Below are 19,829 nucleotides of genomic sequence, written 5' to 3'. Positions count from 1 at the left end.
AAAAAGAAAAAAAAAAAAAAAAAAAAAAAAAAAACCCAGCAATGTTTTCTGTTTTTAGGTCCTCATGATGAGAAAGTGTCTATTGTTTCCACACTGTTAAGGAAAAAACATGAATCAAAACAGCCTCTAAAAAACATAAACAGCAATTCTTCACTTAATCAATTTTGTGAACATCTGACTGAGTTAGTTATTTTTTATATAATTTCAAGAATTTCTGATTGCACCGAAGACAGTGAAACAAAACAGAAAGCACTGGAAAGCCAAGATGCAGCCTTTAACAAGGTTATTTCACTTCATTCCCAAGCATTTGAGAGTCAGTCAATTTTTATCAGAGAACTTGCTTTGAGTATTTCTGAAATCATTATTCGAATCCTTTTTAACAGTGACATTTTAAAGGCAGACATTACGCAATAAATAGTTTCTGTAAAAACAAAATATATTACTGCCCAAGAGCAGCTGTGACTGACTTTGACGATCTCTTTCAGGATCTCTTAATAGGAGTGATCCATGTTCTGTCCAGACAGATAGGAATAAATTATCAGCCTGACAGCAAAGGAAGAAACAAATCACTTTCCATGCTTAGAAACCATAATTTGGCCATTCACAACGAAACCAAAACTGTGAAGACAGAGAGGCCCCAGAGATTGGAAATCAGCTCCTACTCCCCAATTTGATCAACTCATACAAAAAAAATAAACTAAATTATCTGGCATGTAAGATAGGCACTCTTGTTGGTAGCCTAAAAACTCATGAATCCAGAGAAGCAGTCAATAAAATTTTTAATATTGTTTTAGATTTGTTTTTGCCAGATGAATGCCTAAATTGGGATATGGATTCTGGTAGAATAGCAGTGAAAATATTCCCATTTCCAAGAACACAGCAAAGTCATAGCATACGTAGAAATAACCTAGGGCTCTCCCCCAAATCAGTTTTCCTTCTGAATGTTGTGTGTGAGAAACTTATTATAATGCTTTTGGAAGAATGTACAATCAACAACTCCCTTACAAATGACCCTCTTTCTGATGAAATATCAGCAGAATGTCAACTGTTCGACAAACTTCCAAATGTAGAGGATGAAGAATTTGGTTATTGTAGAACAACGGGTTCACCACTTGAAGGATATGACATGTCAGACATTTTGAAAAATCTGACAGAAACAGATCAAGAATCTACGCTTAGTATTATTTCCCATAGCTTGGTAAAATCCTCAATGGAAAAACTGACACACAGTGTACAGCAACCTCCAAGAAGTCCGCCCTTTTCAAACAAGCATTTAACGTATAGGACAGGAGAGAGACTTTCTAGTTTTCCAAAAGTAAAAAGGCCAGAATTAAAAGAATTAAGACAGGGTAAAGACTCTGTAAGATTAATGAGTTATTGCAGCAAGCCTTTGACAGGGGCACTGAAAAATTTCAGGGCAATTTGTTACAAAATGCAAGCCCCCTTTGGTAAGCAATTTCCAAAAAAATCTTTTTGTCTACCTCCTCTTCAAAGACTAGGAAAAAAGGCAATGAATGCAACAGCCATTCATAGCATGTGACATTTAAGAGGCATAAGCACAAGAGTTTACTCTGCCACATTTTTTGAGGAAATAATTGTAGGCATTTTTCTTAACCTCTATATCTCATTGTGGGCCAAAAATATAGATATCACTGAGGTCCAGCTCAATGAAATAAATATATTAGGTGTGAACTCCGTGGTGAATGAGTTTGATAATGCTCAAGTCACTGTTTTACAGGATATTGAAGAAAGGATATGTTTCCCACCAATCAATAAAGAAACTGTTAGTAAGATGGTTGACTCAGTTTATAATGATGTTTTATGGGAATATGAATTGCAAGTGACCTGTGGTAATCGTCTGGCACATGCTATGACTTCAATAGCAGAACAGATAACTCATGGCATATTGATAGAGACTTTAGATATTGATAGAAACTCCCATTGTGCTTTATAGGAAGGCTCATGTGTAACTCATATCACCCTCTCAAAGCTGAAAATATACTGCAGAAACTTCAGAATAACCTGAGAGAACTTAATTATCAAGTTCAACATTCAGCAGCCTATACTACCATGTTATCACACTCATTTTTAGAAGATGTCATCAGAAGGCTATTATGTCAGCTTATTCCTCTATCCAGCAAGGCTTCATGCTTGGGAAAGAACTATTTATTTTTTTATTTTTTTATTTTTTTTGTCTTTTTTCCATGTCCGGCAACGGATCGCAACCCTCAGTGTTGCCCCCGTACCGGACCGGGGACCGGCAACGGGATTGCAAACCTCGGTGTTGCTCCCGCGCCTCGCTCAGCCAGTGAGCGGGAGCCGGTCTGTATGTGGGATCCGAACCCTCGGACGGGAGCGCCCGCGCTTCCCAAGCGGCGCACTATCCAGTGCGCCACCGGGCCGGCCCAGGGAAAGAACTATTTAACAACTTCAGATTTTAATGAGATATCCACCTGTATAATAAATAAAGTTATGACAACCATTTCAAAGCATAAGATTTGGCTCATTAAATATGATTATCAATATCTGCATACAGAAAATCACCTCCAAAATATGGTGGAGTCTATGTATGATAATATTTTGCAGATATCTGACTCTCTTGTGTCAGTACAGAAAAGTATAGTAAGCCAAAGCCCAATTATGGTTGACCGAATGGCCAGTCTTATTCAAGAGATTATCGAAAATCATCTTCAACCATTTTTGTGTGGAAAAGGCTTACCTCGTTCAAGGACTCTATTGAATGAAATATCGAATATGGTTAAAGAGGTTCTCAGTGAAGTCACAGAGTCACGCAGACCCCAGAAGACCTCATCATCACTAGGTATGAGCTTTTATCTTCATGCATTTGTAGAAGAAATTGTTGCCAGGCTTTTATCAAAGGTCTTCAGTCCAATCACTGAGCATGAACTGTACAAAATGACCCAAAAAAAGTAAACTCAATTAATAATCATTTTGACAAAGCTAAAATCTGCATTCTTTGTGATGACCAAGAACAGTCTTTTCCCTCTATAGATACAGACACTGTGGATGAACTTGTCAATTCAGCTTATAAGAATGTCCTGACACAGAATGGGCTGGCCCCTGAGGTTGATAATCCAGAACGCAAAGACAGTGATATTTTTGGAGAAAACATTACCAATTTAATTGTGGCAACTATTTCTGACTATCTTTTTCATCCATTGTTTTCTGGGGATTTGTCAGCTTCTTCCTATGCTACTTTAACAGCAGAGAATATTATACAGCACATCTTTAGTGGCATCAGTAAATCTACGAAGCCAAGCCAGCATTTATCTCCATATAGCACCTTACTGCCATACACATATTTAGAAGACATAATCAAAGTACTATTATCTAGAATCTTTCCTTCTGTATCTTGCATGCTTTCACACAGTGGAATTGCGGAAGATACATCAGGAATTAATTTCAATGAGATCTCCTCAAAACTAATCAGTGATATTAGCATGAAAATTTCTCAACATGAAATTAGATTTTCAAAAGATGAAGAAACCAACTCTGTTTTTTCAGGGGATGATGCTCAGCATCTCGCTGACTCAGTATTCAGAAATATTTTCCAAAACTCTGGGTCTAGAGAAGCAGTTGAGCATGATATCACAAGCAGTAACAATATTCCTATTGATAGAATGGCAGGTTTTATCATTAAAAATATCTGTCAACAACATCTTCATCCATTTGTGTATGGAAATTTGTTACTTCCTTCATCATATGCATACTTCGATGATGTGAGAAGGCAACAGTATTTTTCTGGTGTTTACTCCTCAGCTTTTTTGGAAGGTGTGATCTCCGGGGTTTTAAGCAAAATATTCCACAGAATGTTAGGCATTGTGCAAACAAAATCAATGAGAGATTCAGAAAAAGAACTTTTGGAAACAGCTGAAGAACTCATATATTTGATAACAGAAGAATTCTCAAAAGCCCAAGTTAGCATCCTAGAAAATGCTAAGGAAAAATGTGTTTGCTACCTATAGATAGAGATGTAATCATCAGAATTATTGATGTGGTGTATAGCAAAGTTTTACAAGAATATGAACTGGAACTACTTACCTGATAAAGATTTTCTCAGTGACACAAAGACATTGGCTGAGGGCCAGCCCCGTGGCTCACTCGGGAGAGTGTGGTGCTGGTAGCACTGAGGCCACGGATTCAGATCCTATATAGGGATGGCCTGTGCTCACTGGCTGAGCGTGGTGCAGACACCGTGCGAAGGGTTGCGATCCCCTTACCGGTCCAAAAAAAAAAAAGACATTGGCTGAGAGGGTAACTAAAATTATGCTGGCTGAAGTTTGTTTTTTTGGTTTTGGGGGGGGTTTTTGTGTGTGTGTGTGTGTGACCGGTAGGGGGATCATAACCCTTGGCTTGGTGTTGCCTGCACCGTGCTCAGCCAGTGACCCGGCCATCCCTATATAGGATCCGAACCCACGGCCTCGGCGCTCCCAGCGCCGCACTCTCCCGAGTGAGCCACGAGGTCGGCCCTGGCTGAAGTTTTTGATTTTCAAATTCATCCAGATTTCATAACAAAGCCACCTTTTAAATCATATTCAAGACTCAATGCTGATGTTTTGATAAAGAGAGTTCATTATGATATTAGTAAATCAATACTCCAAAGACAGACTTCTACAACATACACCACTGTATTATCACATACACATTTGGAAAAAATAGTCACTCAGATTTTATCTCAGATAAGTCCATTGGACTTTAGTGCAGAAGACCCAGACTTTGGTAATACAGTCATGAAATTGATCGATGAAATCATGTCAATAATTTCTAAACATGCAATATGCACTACTAAATATGGAAAAGAAAAACAAAATGTGATTCCAGAAAAAGATATTCAAGCTGTAGTTAATGCTATTTACACTGATATTTCTCATTCAAATGTATACCAGTCTCCTACAAAAGATAAAAAAGGTGTAAGTAATATACCTATTACGAAAATAGCACGTTATATAATAAAAGAAATATTTAACCATCATCTTCAGTCATTTTTATCTGGAGATATAACTCTTCCTTGAAGTACAGTTGATCAAATTTATAAACAGAGAGCAAGAGATCCTAGACAAAGAGAATTGTCTTTCATTGTGAATTCAGCTGTCTTTTTGGAGGAAGTAATTTCTGAGCTTTTATGCAAAATTCTTTATGTATTCTCACATAATATCTTGGTTGCCGAAAACCCACATAAAGCAAAAGCCAACATTACTGACATTGTTACAACATTAGTAAAATCAATTGTGCTGGAGTTCACCACATCACAAATTTTAGTTGCAGATAACTTGGATGAAGATCTGTGTTTTTCAGAAGGATATAAAAAAATGGTTCAAAAAACCGTCAACCTAATTTATGAAAAAATATTAGATGATTATAAGTCCCTGACTCGTATTTATAGGTCTATACAAAGTGACGCCATTGGTTTTGGGAGAAACATATATTATTTGTTAATAGGAAAAATTATGATTATCAGATGGAGTCACTAGTTTGGGGAGAATTAGCATTATCTTACTCCTGTCTGCAGGAGGAGAACATCATCAGAAATGTGCTCAACACCATCAGTGCTGATAGCCATATCTTTCCATCACGCGTCACCGTTTTGCCTCATTCCTTTTTAGAAGATATGATCTACAAGCTTCTAGCATATATATTCCCTTCATCTGAGACTGACACTGAACTAGAAGAGGAAGAGGTATCACCAGATTATGAGTTTATGAATGCAGCTTCAAAACTGACTGATGAAATTATAACAGAAATTTCTGAACATGACATTAGACTTGCCACTGCAGAGGAGCATGCCGAGAGCATGCAGTTAGGGGCAACTGACAACTTTGTTTATTCCATATGTAATAATATAATGCAAATTTTAAAATTCCAAGCCAAAGCACAAAAAGATACATGCAAAAAGAGAGGCTCCTTCCTCAGGAGAATGGCTGGTTTCATTATAAAGGAAATTGTGGATTACCATCTGCAGCCATTTTTATGTGATGAAGAATCATCTTCTAGTAACTTACCTAAAAATGACCATGTCATTGAACTCTCAAATCCTGCTGAAGAAAAAAGACCGTCTCTACCACAGGCTACTGTGTATTCTGCTACATTTTTAGAAGATGTTATAATTGACCTTGCTCGCAAATCTTATACTCTCCTAAGTATTGCTGAAAATCCTAAGGACAAAGAAATATCATGGGTATGGCTATATATTTTACAAATGCCCTGTTGGGGAATTTAGGAAAAATGAAATTAAAGTTTTAGCAAATGCTGAAGAAACATTTTCTTTTCCACCAGTAGATAAAGAGACAGTTGATAAAGTATCCGATTCTGTGTATGATGAGATCATATAAATATATGGATCTAACAATGTTCAAAAAGATGATAGAAGTAACATTGTTATAGAGAGGATTGCTGATTTAGCCAAAAAGGCAATCTCTGCTTTTAAAATTCAACCACTTTTTTTCGGGAGACTGGACTTCCACCGTCTTTTCATTTCTAGATGTGCATAACATCATCCAAAGAGTTCAACACCTGCCATATGAAATCTTTACAGAGACAAACAGAAGCTTAAAGGGGAACCCAGTTTCTGCACCAGAGCAATCATCTACCCCAGGCCTGAAAAACAAAATGAACACTTTGGAAATAGGTAGAGGAGCATTTAATGGAAAAGAGGATTTCAAAAAGGAGAAAACATCAATGAAAAAAGGCAGAATCCACAAGCCAATATGTACCACTATAACTAGCATTATGAAGGGCAAAGCCATTATCTGGCGTCAGGGTTAGCTGGAGGTGTGGCAAGTAAAAAGAGAGGGGAAGAAAAGAAAAAGGAAAGTTCAATTAGAGAAGATAATGAGAAGGTATCAAAAATTTGTTATCCAACAGCTGGTGTAAAAAGTAAAAATACTCAGGGGCCAGATTTAAATACAGCACTTACAAAGAATGAAATAAAAAAAAAAGGACAGTTCAGCTAGAAAAGATGAGGAAGGGCGAGGTGATGAGGTATACCAACATTTTTCACCAGCTACTGATGACACAAAAAACAAGAACTTTAGACTGGAACTAGATTTTAAAAGAGATAATAACAAGAGGAGTGATGGGGGGGAAGAACATTAGAAAAAGAGGATGTACCTGTTGAATTACTGTCTCCAAAATCCAAGGTGAAAAATAGAGACCCAAGAGAAGAGGAGAGATTCTCCAGTTCATGGAATTATGGATGACAAACAAATCTTGCATCTTAAACATGTCCAAAATGTCCCTGAAAGCATCTACAGTAGTGGTTTAGGAATATCTGCTTTTCAAGGACCAAGAGACAATTCAAAACCCCAAAGTCCCCTAGATGATAAAGCCACATATGTAACTCAGGTGGATGGTAAGGATTTTGCACAGCCTGTTTCAAGGAATTCAGCTAGCCAAAATGTTCCTGCAACAGAGGAAGCGAATGAGAAGAGTAAAGACAAAGAGATTAAAAGTAAACCTAGTGAACCAGACAGTCCTCAGAACCCACCAGAACACAACCCTGGGATTTTGCCTGCCAACTTTTTAGAAGATATTATCTCCGAAATAGTTAACAAATTGATTTTTCTTTCTCACCAGACACAGATGATGCATGTAGAAATGTAAGCAGTGGTGTAAATCAAAATGAGCTCTATGATGCAGCTATGAAATTGATTGATTCCCTGTTAAAGGAGTTTTCAGATGTTCAAGTTAAAGTATCAAACCCAGATCAGGGAAGTCAGCCCTTCTTAACTGCAGATAAAGTTTCATCAGTTCATAAAGTATCTCTCAGGCAGAAAGAACCATCTGTGAAGCACCACCCGAGATAAAAATGATAACAATGGATAAAATACCATCCATGCATAGAATGCCACCTGCAACTAGAACACCTTCATCAGATAAGGTACTTTTAGTGGCTAAAACACCATCATTGGAGAAAACATTGGTCAATAAGGTTGTTTACTCCTCTCTGTGCAACATTTTGCAGGAATATAGATCTCAAGACTCCATTTGTAAGGACATAAACAGTTATGGTGAAAATTTAGCAAGAAGACTAGCTAATGCAGTAATAGAAATTTTTTAACATCAGCTAAACTTGCTACTTTGTAATGAGGTTCCAGCTTCAGTATGTTTGCCTCTACAATCTAAGGAGTTTGTAAGAAAGGTCCAAAAGATGCCCCAAACAGCCTGCAAAGAATGTCAGACATCATGGCCATATACCATAATGCTGCCTCATGAATTTTTAGAGTATAACTTCTTCTCTTCTATCAAAAATTTTCTCGATGGTAGCCAACTCTAAAATAGAGATATCCGAGGATAATTTGTACACATAACTTGATTTTCTTCAAATGAAGTTAGTAAATACAATTATGACAAAGATCTCCAAAGACAAACATATGGTTATGCTATATGTAGAATCCTTACATTCTAATGATAATGAAATCATTCAATTAGTGGTTCAGACTATTTATATTAACCTTTTGCTACAATTTGGATCTCAAGAGAGCAAACAAAATTGCATCACCAGTGGTTTCAGAGTGTTTTCAGAAACTATAGTTGATTTAGTTGTACAGGAAATGACTATCAGCTACAGACCTATTTCTCTGGAGAGCTAACTCCACATCAGTGTACAGAAGTTGACAGTGTTATTGAAAATATCCTTAAAGATGTTATCCAAGCTACTGATGCTCCCCTACCTCAACCAACACATGCTCATAAACTGTCTTATAACATAATAGAAGAAATTGCTATAAAATTTTTATCTAAGCTTTTGTCTATGTTTCCAAAAGTGCATGAGGAAAAAAACAAATCTCTAGAAAACGAAATGCAAAAAATAACCTCAAAAATATTAAATTCAATGCAAGAATATATCTCCAAAAGTAAGATTAAACTTGTATCACCAGCCAAAGAATCACCTACTATACCTTTAGCTGACTATGCAAATATTGAAAAAGTAGTTAATTCTGTTTATACAAGTGTTTTAAAGCATTCTGGCTCTCATACTTCTGTATTTAAAGATTTAATGGGTAAGAGCAATGTCCTCTCTGATATAATAGGTTTTTTAATGATGAAACTGAGTGTTGCGATCCGTTGCCGGTCACGAAAAAAGACAAAAAGACAAAAAAAAAAAAAAGATGTTATCCAAACCACCGAAGTTCCCCAGCCTCTGCCATCACAGGCTTACAAACTGCCTTTTAACATAAAAGAAATTGCTACAAACTTATCAAAGCTTTTATCAGTGTTTCCAGAAGCTGATAAGGAGCCAAACAACCCTTTATTTTTTTTTTATTTTTATTTATTTATATATTTTTTTGTGAGTGGTAAGGGGATCGTAACCCTTGGCTTGGTGTCGCCCACACCGCGCTCAGCCAGTGAGCGCACCGGCCATCCAGGTGCTCCCAGTGCCGCACTCTCCCGAGTGAGCCACGGGTTCGCCCCCCTCCCCCCAAACAACCCTTTATTTTTTTTTTATTTTTATTTATTTATATATTTTTTTGTGAGTGGTAAGGGGATCGTAACCCTTGGCTTGGTGTCGCCCACACCGCGCTCAGCCAGTGAGCGCACCGGCCATCCAGGTGCTCCCAGTGCCGCACTCTCCCGAGTGAGCCACGGGTTCGCCCCCCTCCCCCCAAACAACCCTTTAAACGCTGAAATTCAAACAATAACCTCAAAAATCTTAAATTCATTCCAAGAATATATGTCTGAAAGTCAGATTAAAGTTGTACCACTGGCCAAAGAAACATCCGCTGTATCTTTTGCAGACAGTGCAATTATTGAAATAGTTACTTTTGTTTGTAAGTGTTTTAAAGCACTCTGGCTCACTTATTTCACCATATAAAGATTTAATGGGTAAGAGCAATGTCCTCTCTGATGCAATAGGATTTTCAATGGTGAAGGAAATTTCCAATTCAGAATTTCATTCTCAAGTACAGGAAGAAGCATCAAATTCAAAATTAATTCTGGAAGCCATGAAAATTATGGGAAAAGTGGTTAAGTTTATTTATGACCTTAGATCAAAGAAACAGCATTCATTCAGAAAAGCTGCTGTATTAGCTGCCACATTTGTGGAGATATTGGCCTTGCTCATGGATAGGCTAGTGAAGTTGCCAAGTGCCTCAAACAAAGACGCTAAAAACTTACTAAACCCTGAGTTAAAATAAAATGACATCTCAGCTATAATTTCCAGACATATTAGTATTGTACCTACTAATCGTGAGGAACACATTTTAAGTCCAAAACGCATAAAAACTATTTCTCGTGTTGTTGATGCTGTTTATAACATTGTTATGAGGTATTCACACAAAGGAATTCAGAACCAGTGTTAGTATAACAACTCTTTATTGACAGCTTTTTGGTGTTGACAGCTGTTAGTTAACAGCTCTTTTTGGTGTTACAACCCTTCACTGCTTGCAAGCAAGGGGAGTACCAGCACCAGGCTAGAGTCTCCCCAAGGAGGGAAAGGGCCCTCCTTATATAGCCAAAAAAACCTCCCACTCAAGTTTTCATTTAGGTCCTCTTATGCAAATGATTGGTGCAAGTCTTAGTTTGGATTAGTCAGCTATGAAACATAGCTCATTGGTCAGTTCTGGAGCCTAATTTGCATAGGTGCAGGAAACATACTGGGTTACAGAAGGGAAAGTTTGTGGTTAGGTCAGCCAAGCTTAAAAAGCAGAAAAGGTTAAGAGATACAGGATGGCATATACTTATGTCTTAATATGGCAAACTCACAGTAGGACCGCTGTTAATGACAACACAGACACGTGGCTCCAACAAACTCCACACAAATACCAAATAATTTCTAAACAAACGACCCAATGTCTCATGGGAGTCCTGGACTGGGGAAGCATTGCTGCATCCAGCCTTCCAGCGTCCCCAAATCAGAGCTGATACCCAAATGCAAGAGACCTCCAACCAAAGCTTAACTCTGGAGATTCAAGACAAAGACTCCAGTGCCAGTCAAAGCCAATTGAAGTTGGTGGCATTTGGGCTTTCAGGTACGAGGTCCAAACTCTCCTGGGGCCAAAGAACATCCGTGGCCTCCCCTAGGATCCATGGCAAAATCAACCCTGGGGCAAGACACGTCATGGCAATGGCCTCCCCTAAAGTAACTCATTGTGTTGCTCTTCCTCTGAAGTGATGGTTCTTGGTAAGTGAATCTCACTGGGGGCCTCCAAAATGTTGTGAAGAACTCACAGAGGAATCTGGAACCAGTGTTACTATGACAGCTCCTTTCAGTGTTGCAGTTTTTTGTTTTGTTTTTTTGTTTTTTGGGGGGCCAGTAAGGGGATCACAACCCTCAGCATGGTGTCTGTACCACCCCAGCCACTGAGAACACCAGCCATCCCTACACAGGATCTAAACCCGCGGCCTACATACCCGTATCACACTCCCAAGCAGGCCACGTGGCCGGCCCTTGACAGCTCTTTTCAGTGTTGTTTTTTTCTTTTGGCCAGTAAGGAGATTGCAACCCTTGGCATGGTGTTGTCTACACCACTCAGCCAGTGAGCACACCGGCTATCCCTATACAGGATCTGAACCCCCAGTACTAGTGCTATCAGCATCGCACTCTCCTGAGTCACGGGGCCAGCCTTTGACAGCTTTCTTCAGTGTTGCAGCTCTAGGTTGACAACTTTTTCTTCTTTGGCTAGTAAGGGAATTGTAACCCTTGGCATGGTGTTGTCTACACCACTCTCAGCCAGTGAGCACACTGGCTATCCCTATACAGGATCTGAACCCCCAGTACTGGTGCTATCAGCATCACACTCTTAGTCACGGGGGCCAGCCTTTGACAGCTTTCTTCAGTGTTGCAGCTCTAGGTTGACAACTTTTTTTTCTTTGGCTAGTAAGAGAATTGCAACCCTCAACATGGTAGTGTCCTCACCACGCTCAACCAACGAGTGCACCGGCCATACCTATACACAATCCAAACCCCCAGCATCAGCGCTATCAGAGTCGCACTCTCCTGCGTGAGCCACGGGGTCAGCCCGTGTCAGAGATCTGTGCCACCGGAAGAAGCTAAGTCGACAGCTCTTTCTGGCCGGTAAAGGGATTGCAACCCTCAACATGGTGTTGTCTGCACCATGCTCAGCCACTCAGTGTACCGGCCATCCCTACATAGGAGCCGCACCCCCGGCATTGGTGCTATCATCCTCACACTCTCCTGAGCAAGCCAGGGGGCTAGCTCTTAACAGCTCCCTGCAATACTGCAGCTGTTTTTTCTTCTTTTTACGGCCGGTAAGGAGACCGCAATCCTCCGCACGGTGTTTTCTGCACCATGCTCAGCCAGTGGGCACACGGGCCACCCCTATGTAGGGTCCAAACTGGCGATCTCAGTGCTATGAGGACTGCAGTCTCCCGCGTGATCCACCAACCGACTCTGAAAAGCTCTCTTCAGTGTTACAGCGCTTCAACGCCCACAAGCACAGCACCAATATCCCAGTCGCGTCTCTCCAAATGAGAGAAAGGGCCCTCCTTATATAGCCAAAAAAAACCCCGCCCAAGTTCTCATTTACGTCCTCTTATGCAAATGAAGGATGCAAGTCTGTTAGTTTGGATTGGTTGGCTATGAAACGTAGCTCATTGGTCAGTTTTGGAGCCTAATTTGCATGGGTGCAGGAAGCAGGAAGTAAGCCGGGTTAAGAAGCGAAAGTTCGCAGTTAGGTCAGCCAAACATAAAATATCTACAGCAGGGCCGAGCCCGTGGCGCACTCAGGAGAGTGCAGCGCTGGGAGCATAGCAGCGCTCCCGCCATGGGTTCGGATCCTATATAGGGATGGCCGGTGTGCTCACAGCGCTCACTGGCTGAGCGCAGTGCGGCCGGTCTCAAAAAAGGACAAAAAAAAAAAAAACTAAAGCAGGTCCGGCCTGTGGCTTACTAGGGAGAGCGCGGTGCTGGTAGCGCCGAGGCTACAGGTTCGGATCCTGTATAGGGATGGCTGGTGCGCTCACTGGCTGAGCGTGGTGCAGACCATACCATGCTGAGGGTTACGATCCCCTTACCAGTCAGGGGGAAAAAAAAAAAAAAAGAAGAGAAAAGAAAAATATCTAAAGCAGTTTCTCCAGCGACAGCGGGCAGGTTTAACAAACAGAAAGTGCTCGGGGTTCCCTGCTTCATGATATGCTACAACAATGTGGAACACATGAAGAATTTTATAATGACGTGAGAGGTACAAACCAGTTCTTTCCTAATAAGATGGCTTCTTTGATTATTAGTAAAGTTTTAAATTGTCCATTAGAAACAATTCACTCAAAAGATTCCCATGCTAATCTCTTTGGTGATCTGGACGTCAGTCAAATTGTTGAAAAGGCGCATGAGCATGCTGTTAAAATGGAGCCTGAGCTAGAGAAAAAAGAGTTAACTAAAGAGGAACTTCCGATTAAAATAATTCCTCACCATGGGAAACAACCAAGCAATGTCGATCCAGGCATTGTTGCAGAACACTTAGGAGTCATTTCTATAAAAACTCATACTATTGAGAAGCTGCAGATGGAGTGTTTAGCTAGAACTGCACATACCGTAGAAACACTGAGAAGAGCTTCAGTAAGTGGGAGGAGTTACTCAACAGACGCAAGTGATACAAGAAAGAGGAAGGAAGGACGCATCTCATTGGATAAGACAGGACGACTGAATGTAAGGCCGTTAGAGGTAAGTGCAAAAAGCGGTGGTGAAAAGGAGTAGCGAGAGAGACCTAGTTGACCTCCTGTGACATTCTCCCTCAGGTAGGTCAACAGAACGCATTTGTCAAATACGGTCAATTTTCTCCGGCCCAGCCCAGTAGAACTGGGTACTCTTGATTCATCCCAAATCCTCTGCCTTCCTGAGACTCCTCCCATCAGCTCTGTGGCTCAAAGAATGGGAATGCCCTTAAGCAGCAAACCAGACTGAGTATAATTGTAGTCCTCATTAGGCAACTCAGCAGAAATGCAATCCTTTAAATTCCCACAGTTTTTTTTTTTTTTAATGAACATATATTATCGTAGTACTATATGGTGCGAAAGGGGCAGTTAGAATTTCAGCTAAACCCGCCGTCACTAGATATTTAAATACTCAGACTCAGGTTTTGTTTTTACTTAGCAACATTCATCAACAAACGTGAGACGGTAAGCTCTTCAGATTTCACTCTTCTTCTTTCACTTTTATTACATAAGACTTTGCCCAGAGATGAAGTGGCACGGACCCAGCCCCATGTTCTCATGTAATACCAAAGCCCCTTGGCCTAAATGAGCCTGTTGCACTGATGGTATGCTTTGACACAAGGGAGGCAGCCTGTGGCTTAAAAACTGAGCAAAGATCTATAAAACCAATCTGCCTGGAGCATAAGCCTAGAAAGTGTGTTTTCCTTAGCATTATTTTCCAACCCATTGAACTAAGTCTCGGAGCCGGTGAATACAATGATAGGGACTTTTTTTTTTTTTTTTTAGTCCCAAATACTGAGATTGTTATGGGCCAGAACACTAATGGATTCTCTTTGGTCCTTAGTTTCTTGTACCAGATGAAGGTCCTTTCTATCTCTAAAATGTCCTTTTCTCTCTGGGTTTTCAAAATTATATTAGCATTTACTAGGTGGTCTTCATTTATCTATAAATAATTCCTTGAGTACAAGATCTGTGTGACTAAACTGTACAACATTAACCCAAGTCAGTGCTTAATCACCTGCAGAAATATCTGTTGCAGCCCTTATTCTTGGTCACTTGCTCTCACTTACATCTTTTATCAGCATTTTAACCATCTCTTTAAAGCCCAGAGAAAATTGGAAGAGAATATTGAATCCAAAACAACTATCCCCGTCACTCTTAGTAGGAGCAAAAGCTGTTATAAGGAGAGTAAACAAACAGAGGCAGCTCAGCTGAAACAGATGCTTTGCAGCAATCTGGATAGCAACGCACCCATCCCCAGCATGGCAGTTTGGGGGTGCAGAAAGAACAATAGATGAGTTTAGGGAACCCAGACAATGCATAAGCTACTCCTCAGTCAGGAATCCACCAGTAGTGCTTCATTTGCTGTTTTGAGGTACCCAAACTTCCCAACACACCAGGTACATGCATATTAAAGGCTCATACAGTGACAAACTCCAAAGCCATATAGAATAATTTTTTACTTGTTTTTTGTTTTTTTTGTTTAGTTTTATTTTTATGTAAACATAGTTGATTGTACGTATCTGTGGTGTACAGAGTTGAATATCAACACCTGTGTGCAATATGCGATGTTCAAATCAGGATAATTAGTATATTCAACATTGTATAATGTAATTGTTTTTTTGTGGCCTTTTATAATTTTTTTATTTTTTGAACCACTTCCCCTCCACCAGTACTAATAATCAAAATTGATTGTTTCCACCTCTTACAGAAGTTCCTCTTTCATTTTGTTTCTCACAAAAGATATTCCTTTAGGGCAGCATTTATCTGAAAAGCTGGTTAACAGTGCTTCAAAGAGATGGTGAGATCTGAGATTGATAACTCAGATTAATTTAAAGGTTCTGTGGCATCATCAAAGGCTACAGAAATGGGAAAAGTCGTTTATTTAATTACAGCTGTCTTTTCCTTGAGCTGTCTTTAACATTGCAAAATGGAAAGTAACATTTGACTAGGGAGGTCAGGAGAAATGGAGATTTACTTTTTGACACTTCTTTTGGAAAATATGTTCAAAGGATTAGGGGCAGAGAGGCAAGGAGTAAACATTCAAAGGCCTTCACAGTCTTGACTATTTTTCATCATTTAAAAAAAAATTCCAGGTCAGCCCAATACCTTGTCTTTTTTTCAAAAAAATATCTGTATTAAGATTGCTCTATAATTAGTTCCTTACTAAGAAGTTTAGAAAAACATGTTATCATGGCTAAGTCTGTTAACAGAACTTTCAGGGTAAATGATGAAAAGAGAAGTTAAACTATTTGTGCACTTTGCATTTCTTGGCTAATAAAAAGTAAACCTCGAAGCAAAAGAAAGAACCTTAGTTAGGTTCACTTCTGTGGACTGAAATGATATTATTTTTGAACGCAAAAAATACATGTAGGTAAAAATTGCTCATGATATTCATTTATTTTTGCTTTTAAGTATATCATTAATATAAAAGTACATGGCATGTGAAGATAAGTAATTTTCCTAAATTGAAACTAGTAACCATGTACAAATTGCCTCATTACAATAAAACCACAGGAAAAATTACTGAGGCTATTGTTTTTAATATTCTTTGTTTTTTCAATTCCAGATAGCTGGTAGGAATTCTTTTCAGAATTTAATAAAGCCTGACATCACCAAAGCAAAGCTTTTAAAAGATGTCCAGAACAAAAAAGAGCTTATCATCCGATTGGTAGCTCATGATATTGATCAAGAAGAGATAGAAAATAAAGGAGAAGAGAACTTAATTTCTGATGAGGATGAAGTTGTTTTACAAGAGGTTGTAAAAAAAAGACTCTTCAGAAGGACTAAAGATCAAGTAAAGGAAGACATGAAGCCTATTGCAAGCACAATGGCTTTTCCTGAGCCACCAAGTTAGTAAGAGACGTCTGAAAAAATTTCTGTCACTAGTGAAATGTTATCATCCCAAATCCAGTGTAACTATAAAAAGCATTGAAGCATCCCCAACTCAATGGAAAGAAGCTGAGGAGAAAAAATAAAAAGAATTGTTTATATTAAAAAAAAAAAACACAAAACCCCACATTGATGGAGAATATCAAAGGGACAGGGGAACGAGATGAAAGAGCTGCCCATGGCCAGAGTCGAGCCACAGACTAAATGGTACTGGGTTTATACATTGTATAAAACAAATATTCATGAGTCTATGCTGATATAAATAAATAAATGTGGGAAAAGAAAAAAAAAGAATTGTTTATGAAGGCAATGTGGCGACCACAAAATCCTCGACCAACACAGGCTCCTCCTTTTGGGAGAAAAGGACACAATTAAGTGTAAGTAAGAAATATGACTGTCAGTGGTGAAGAGAGTAGAGAGTTTCACAAACTTAGTGCAAGCAGTGTATCTTGGATAGGAAGAAAAGGCAGTGTCTCCTAACTCTGATGATATTTACAATAAAAGGGAAATGATTAACAGATGAAGCCAGGATCCTTAATTGAGGAAGAACAGATCATGGAAAGAGTCCTAGGTTAGAAAGAAGCACAAGAAAAACAGAAAATGGAAACCAGTTAGAAGAGATGCAAGCTAACTATTTTAAATGATAGATTTTATCCTGTTTTGTACTCTGGCTGGTTTACCATTCAATGCTTTTACTCTTTGAAAGTTTGGTGCACAGAAACTCCATACCAGTGGGCAGGACCAGATGGGCTTGAGGAAAGTAAAATGATTTCATGCAAGTTCAGCCTATCTTGGTTAGAATTTTGGCTCTGCCACCAGCAAGCTATGTGACCTTTGGGCAAGTTACTTTGCCAACTTTTTTTCTAAAAAATTACTTTGCCGGCTTATTGAAACATAACAAGTTATTCAAAATATGTTGAATATTTCTCCTGCAATCAGGCTGTAAACCCCACTATCACTTTGACACACAGTTCCTGTCCCTGTTTCCATATCCCTTTAATGATGGTCTTGGGCCCCACTAACCTTTTAGGTTGGCCCTACCCAAAAAGTTGCACCATACCATGTGTCTGGAGAATACACCTGATTTAGGATTTCCTGGTGAGACAATTACCTGAATTATCCAATTGCCGTGATGCCCAGGTTAACCCAGAAGCTGCAGTGAACCAGAGAAAACGAAACCCACAGACATAACTCTGGTCAGGTCAGTAGCCTTAACACAAACTCTGCTCTATTTATTGGGAAGCCATGTGAGATTTCATGACCAAACACAGTGTGCCTGGTCAGAAATGCTGGCTACATAAATAACTAAGGAAATGTTATAGTATATTTTCACTGCTTTATTGTAAACTCTACTTTGTGTAATACCTGACTTGTACTTTTCCAGAGAGAAGAAATGAAATCTCCTACGGAACTAATACATTTCTTCATGCACAGAATTATGAGTTCATCCTCATTCAATGAAGATGATTTGCCTTCATTTTCCAGGTACAGTCAGTTTAAAGCAATACAAGTTGGCTAAGTAAGTAGAAATCCAAAAGGAAAAGTATGCTTATGGAGAAATGGGACTCTCAAGTAAACCCGCGAGGAAGCCAGCGATTAGTTCCTCAATGTCCCCTTCACTCCCTCCCCTCGCTCCCTGCTGTGGTTACTTCATGGGCCTCCCCTTCCTGTCTTCTTTCTCTTCCATTCCTATTTATCTGGCCTCTACTTCCTTCTCCAGGAAACTGCTTTTTAGTATAATAATCTATTTGTATAGTTAGATTTAAGTTGTTAATGTGTTAGGTTCTTGAACCTGGGAGACATGCACTAGGTCAACAATAGCCCCTGCACTAATGGCCCGCCCAGAGGGGTTGCTGTTTAGTTCCCTTAAGTACCTAAATGCTCAATAGAATGGCACCTCCTGTCAGAGGAATCCCGAGAATGGAGCATTCAGAGAAGCATTCTCCAAAGCAATGGAGTTTGAGTTGAGCCTTTAAAGATGGGTAAGATTTACATAAGAAGACCAGGCAAGTTGGGGAAGACTGTGGGAGCAAAGGCTGGACTCTGGTATTTATAGAGGGCAGAAAGGAACTTGAAGTCTGTTAACATCTTTTTCTAGAATAGTCAAAAAAATGTCTAAAATTGTTCTTACATTTATAAGAATATTCACAAACTGGGAGGGGTAGAACTTTGTATCACAGGAGGAATTGGGTAAAAGGAGAGAAAATCTTCCTGGTTGTAACTATATGCTTTTCCACTTTGCACTATGAAATTAAGGTTTCTTTTTGACCTGATGCCATTTTAGGACATTTACGCTTGACCCTATCTGCCCTCATGATGATTTTAACATATATAATTAGTAATACAAGCAACTCTCAATTATTTGTACCAATGGAGAAGAGAAGGAGGCATATATAAGAACAGATAAAAGCCATGTAGCTATCATTTTCATTTGATTTGAGCACTCAGAGACACACCATTCCAGGTTTGCTTCTGTATGAATAATCACTTTGACAAATTGTTCTTTTGCTTAACCAGTATTCCTTTATGTATTAAATACATAGAAAATGAAATGTCTTTTACCTTTTGTTTTTAGTGGTGATGAAGATCGCCCCCCAGATCCAAGTGCCAAAATAACAGAAGGTTGGATTGATTTTTTCTTAAATTAGATATTACTTAAAAGGAAATTTTGTTCATTGCATTGATAATTTTTCCTGTTGACAACCCTGAAGTTAATACTACATTTTCCAGTAGGTTGACCTACTCTAGGGGAATACTAGGTTTGTTAACTAGTTTACATGAACCAACTAGTTTGCTTTGTCTGAGTCACTGTTAAGATTTTATCAGTGATTTGGGTGTAGAGTATGTGGTGTGATATTATGAATTTACAATGCCTCTGCTCTTGTGGAAACTATCCAGGAAATAAGTGTTTATCACATTGATAGTTTATATGGGGTCCAGAGCTCATACTACTAGGATTCAATCATCTCTTTAAGAGTATATGCTTGCTTTGTATAACTAGCTTAGCCTTACTAACATATATAAAAAAGCTTTTAAAGCTAAAGATTAAACCTAAATTTATTTGCTTACATTAAAATCCAGCTAGGGTGGACCCCACTTTATTTTTTGTCTCTGTTAGAATTGGCTCATTAAAATATATATGAGTTGAGTTTTTGGTCCCTTATTTGTGGAAACCTCAGGATTAATGTGGTTCTAACAATGACAGCACTGAACTAGAGGTAGGAGTGTCATGTTTACTGTAAAGGCGGCCTTGAAGCTCAAACCACAGAGCTAGAGTTAACCTTGACTATTTCAAGCCTGGAACTCAA

General features: G+C 39.1%; 1 protein-coding gene across 1 annotated transcript in view; it reads left to right on the top strand.

Moving 5' to 3' along the window:
- Nucleotides 1-16,607, top strand: part of LOC103593740 (fibrous sheath-interacting protein 2-like) — a gene marked incomplete at its 5' end in the record, with an annotated part of 29,260 nt that extends 12,653 nt beyond the window's left edge. The window contains 11 exon segments of the mRNA XM_008576790.1: nt 3,013-3,149; nt 5,531-6,196; nt 7,363-7,585; nt 7,588-7,800; nt 7,803-8,241; nt 8,243-8,574; nt 8,577-9,050; nt 9,874-10,275; nt 13,110-13,643; nt 16,203-16,474; nt 16,476-16,607. Of these exon segments, the coding sequence (XP_008575012.1) occupies nt 3,013-3,149; nt 5,531-6,196; nt 7,363-7,585; nt 7,588-7,800; nt 7,803-8,241; nt 8,243-8,574; nt 8,577-9,050; nt 9,874-10,275; nt 13,110-13,643; nt 16,203-16,474; nt 16,476-16,607 (3,824 nt within the window).
- Nucleotides 16,608-19,829: the final 3,222 nt, after the last annotated feature.

This window comes from Galeopterus variegatus, unplaced genomic scaffold (genome assembly GCF_000696425.1).
Source record: "Galeopterus variegatus unplaced genomic scaffold, G_variegatus-3.0.2 Scaffold1401, whole genome shotgun sequence".
NCBI lineage: Eukaryota > Metazoa > Chordata > Mammalia > Dermoptera > Cynocephalidae > Galeopterus > Galeopterus variegatus.
Note: the sequence above shows the minus strand (reverse complement) of the source record. Positions and strands in the feature narration are given on the sequence as shown.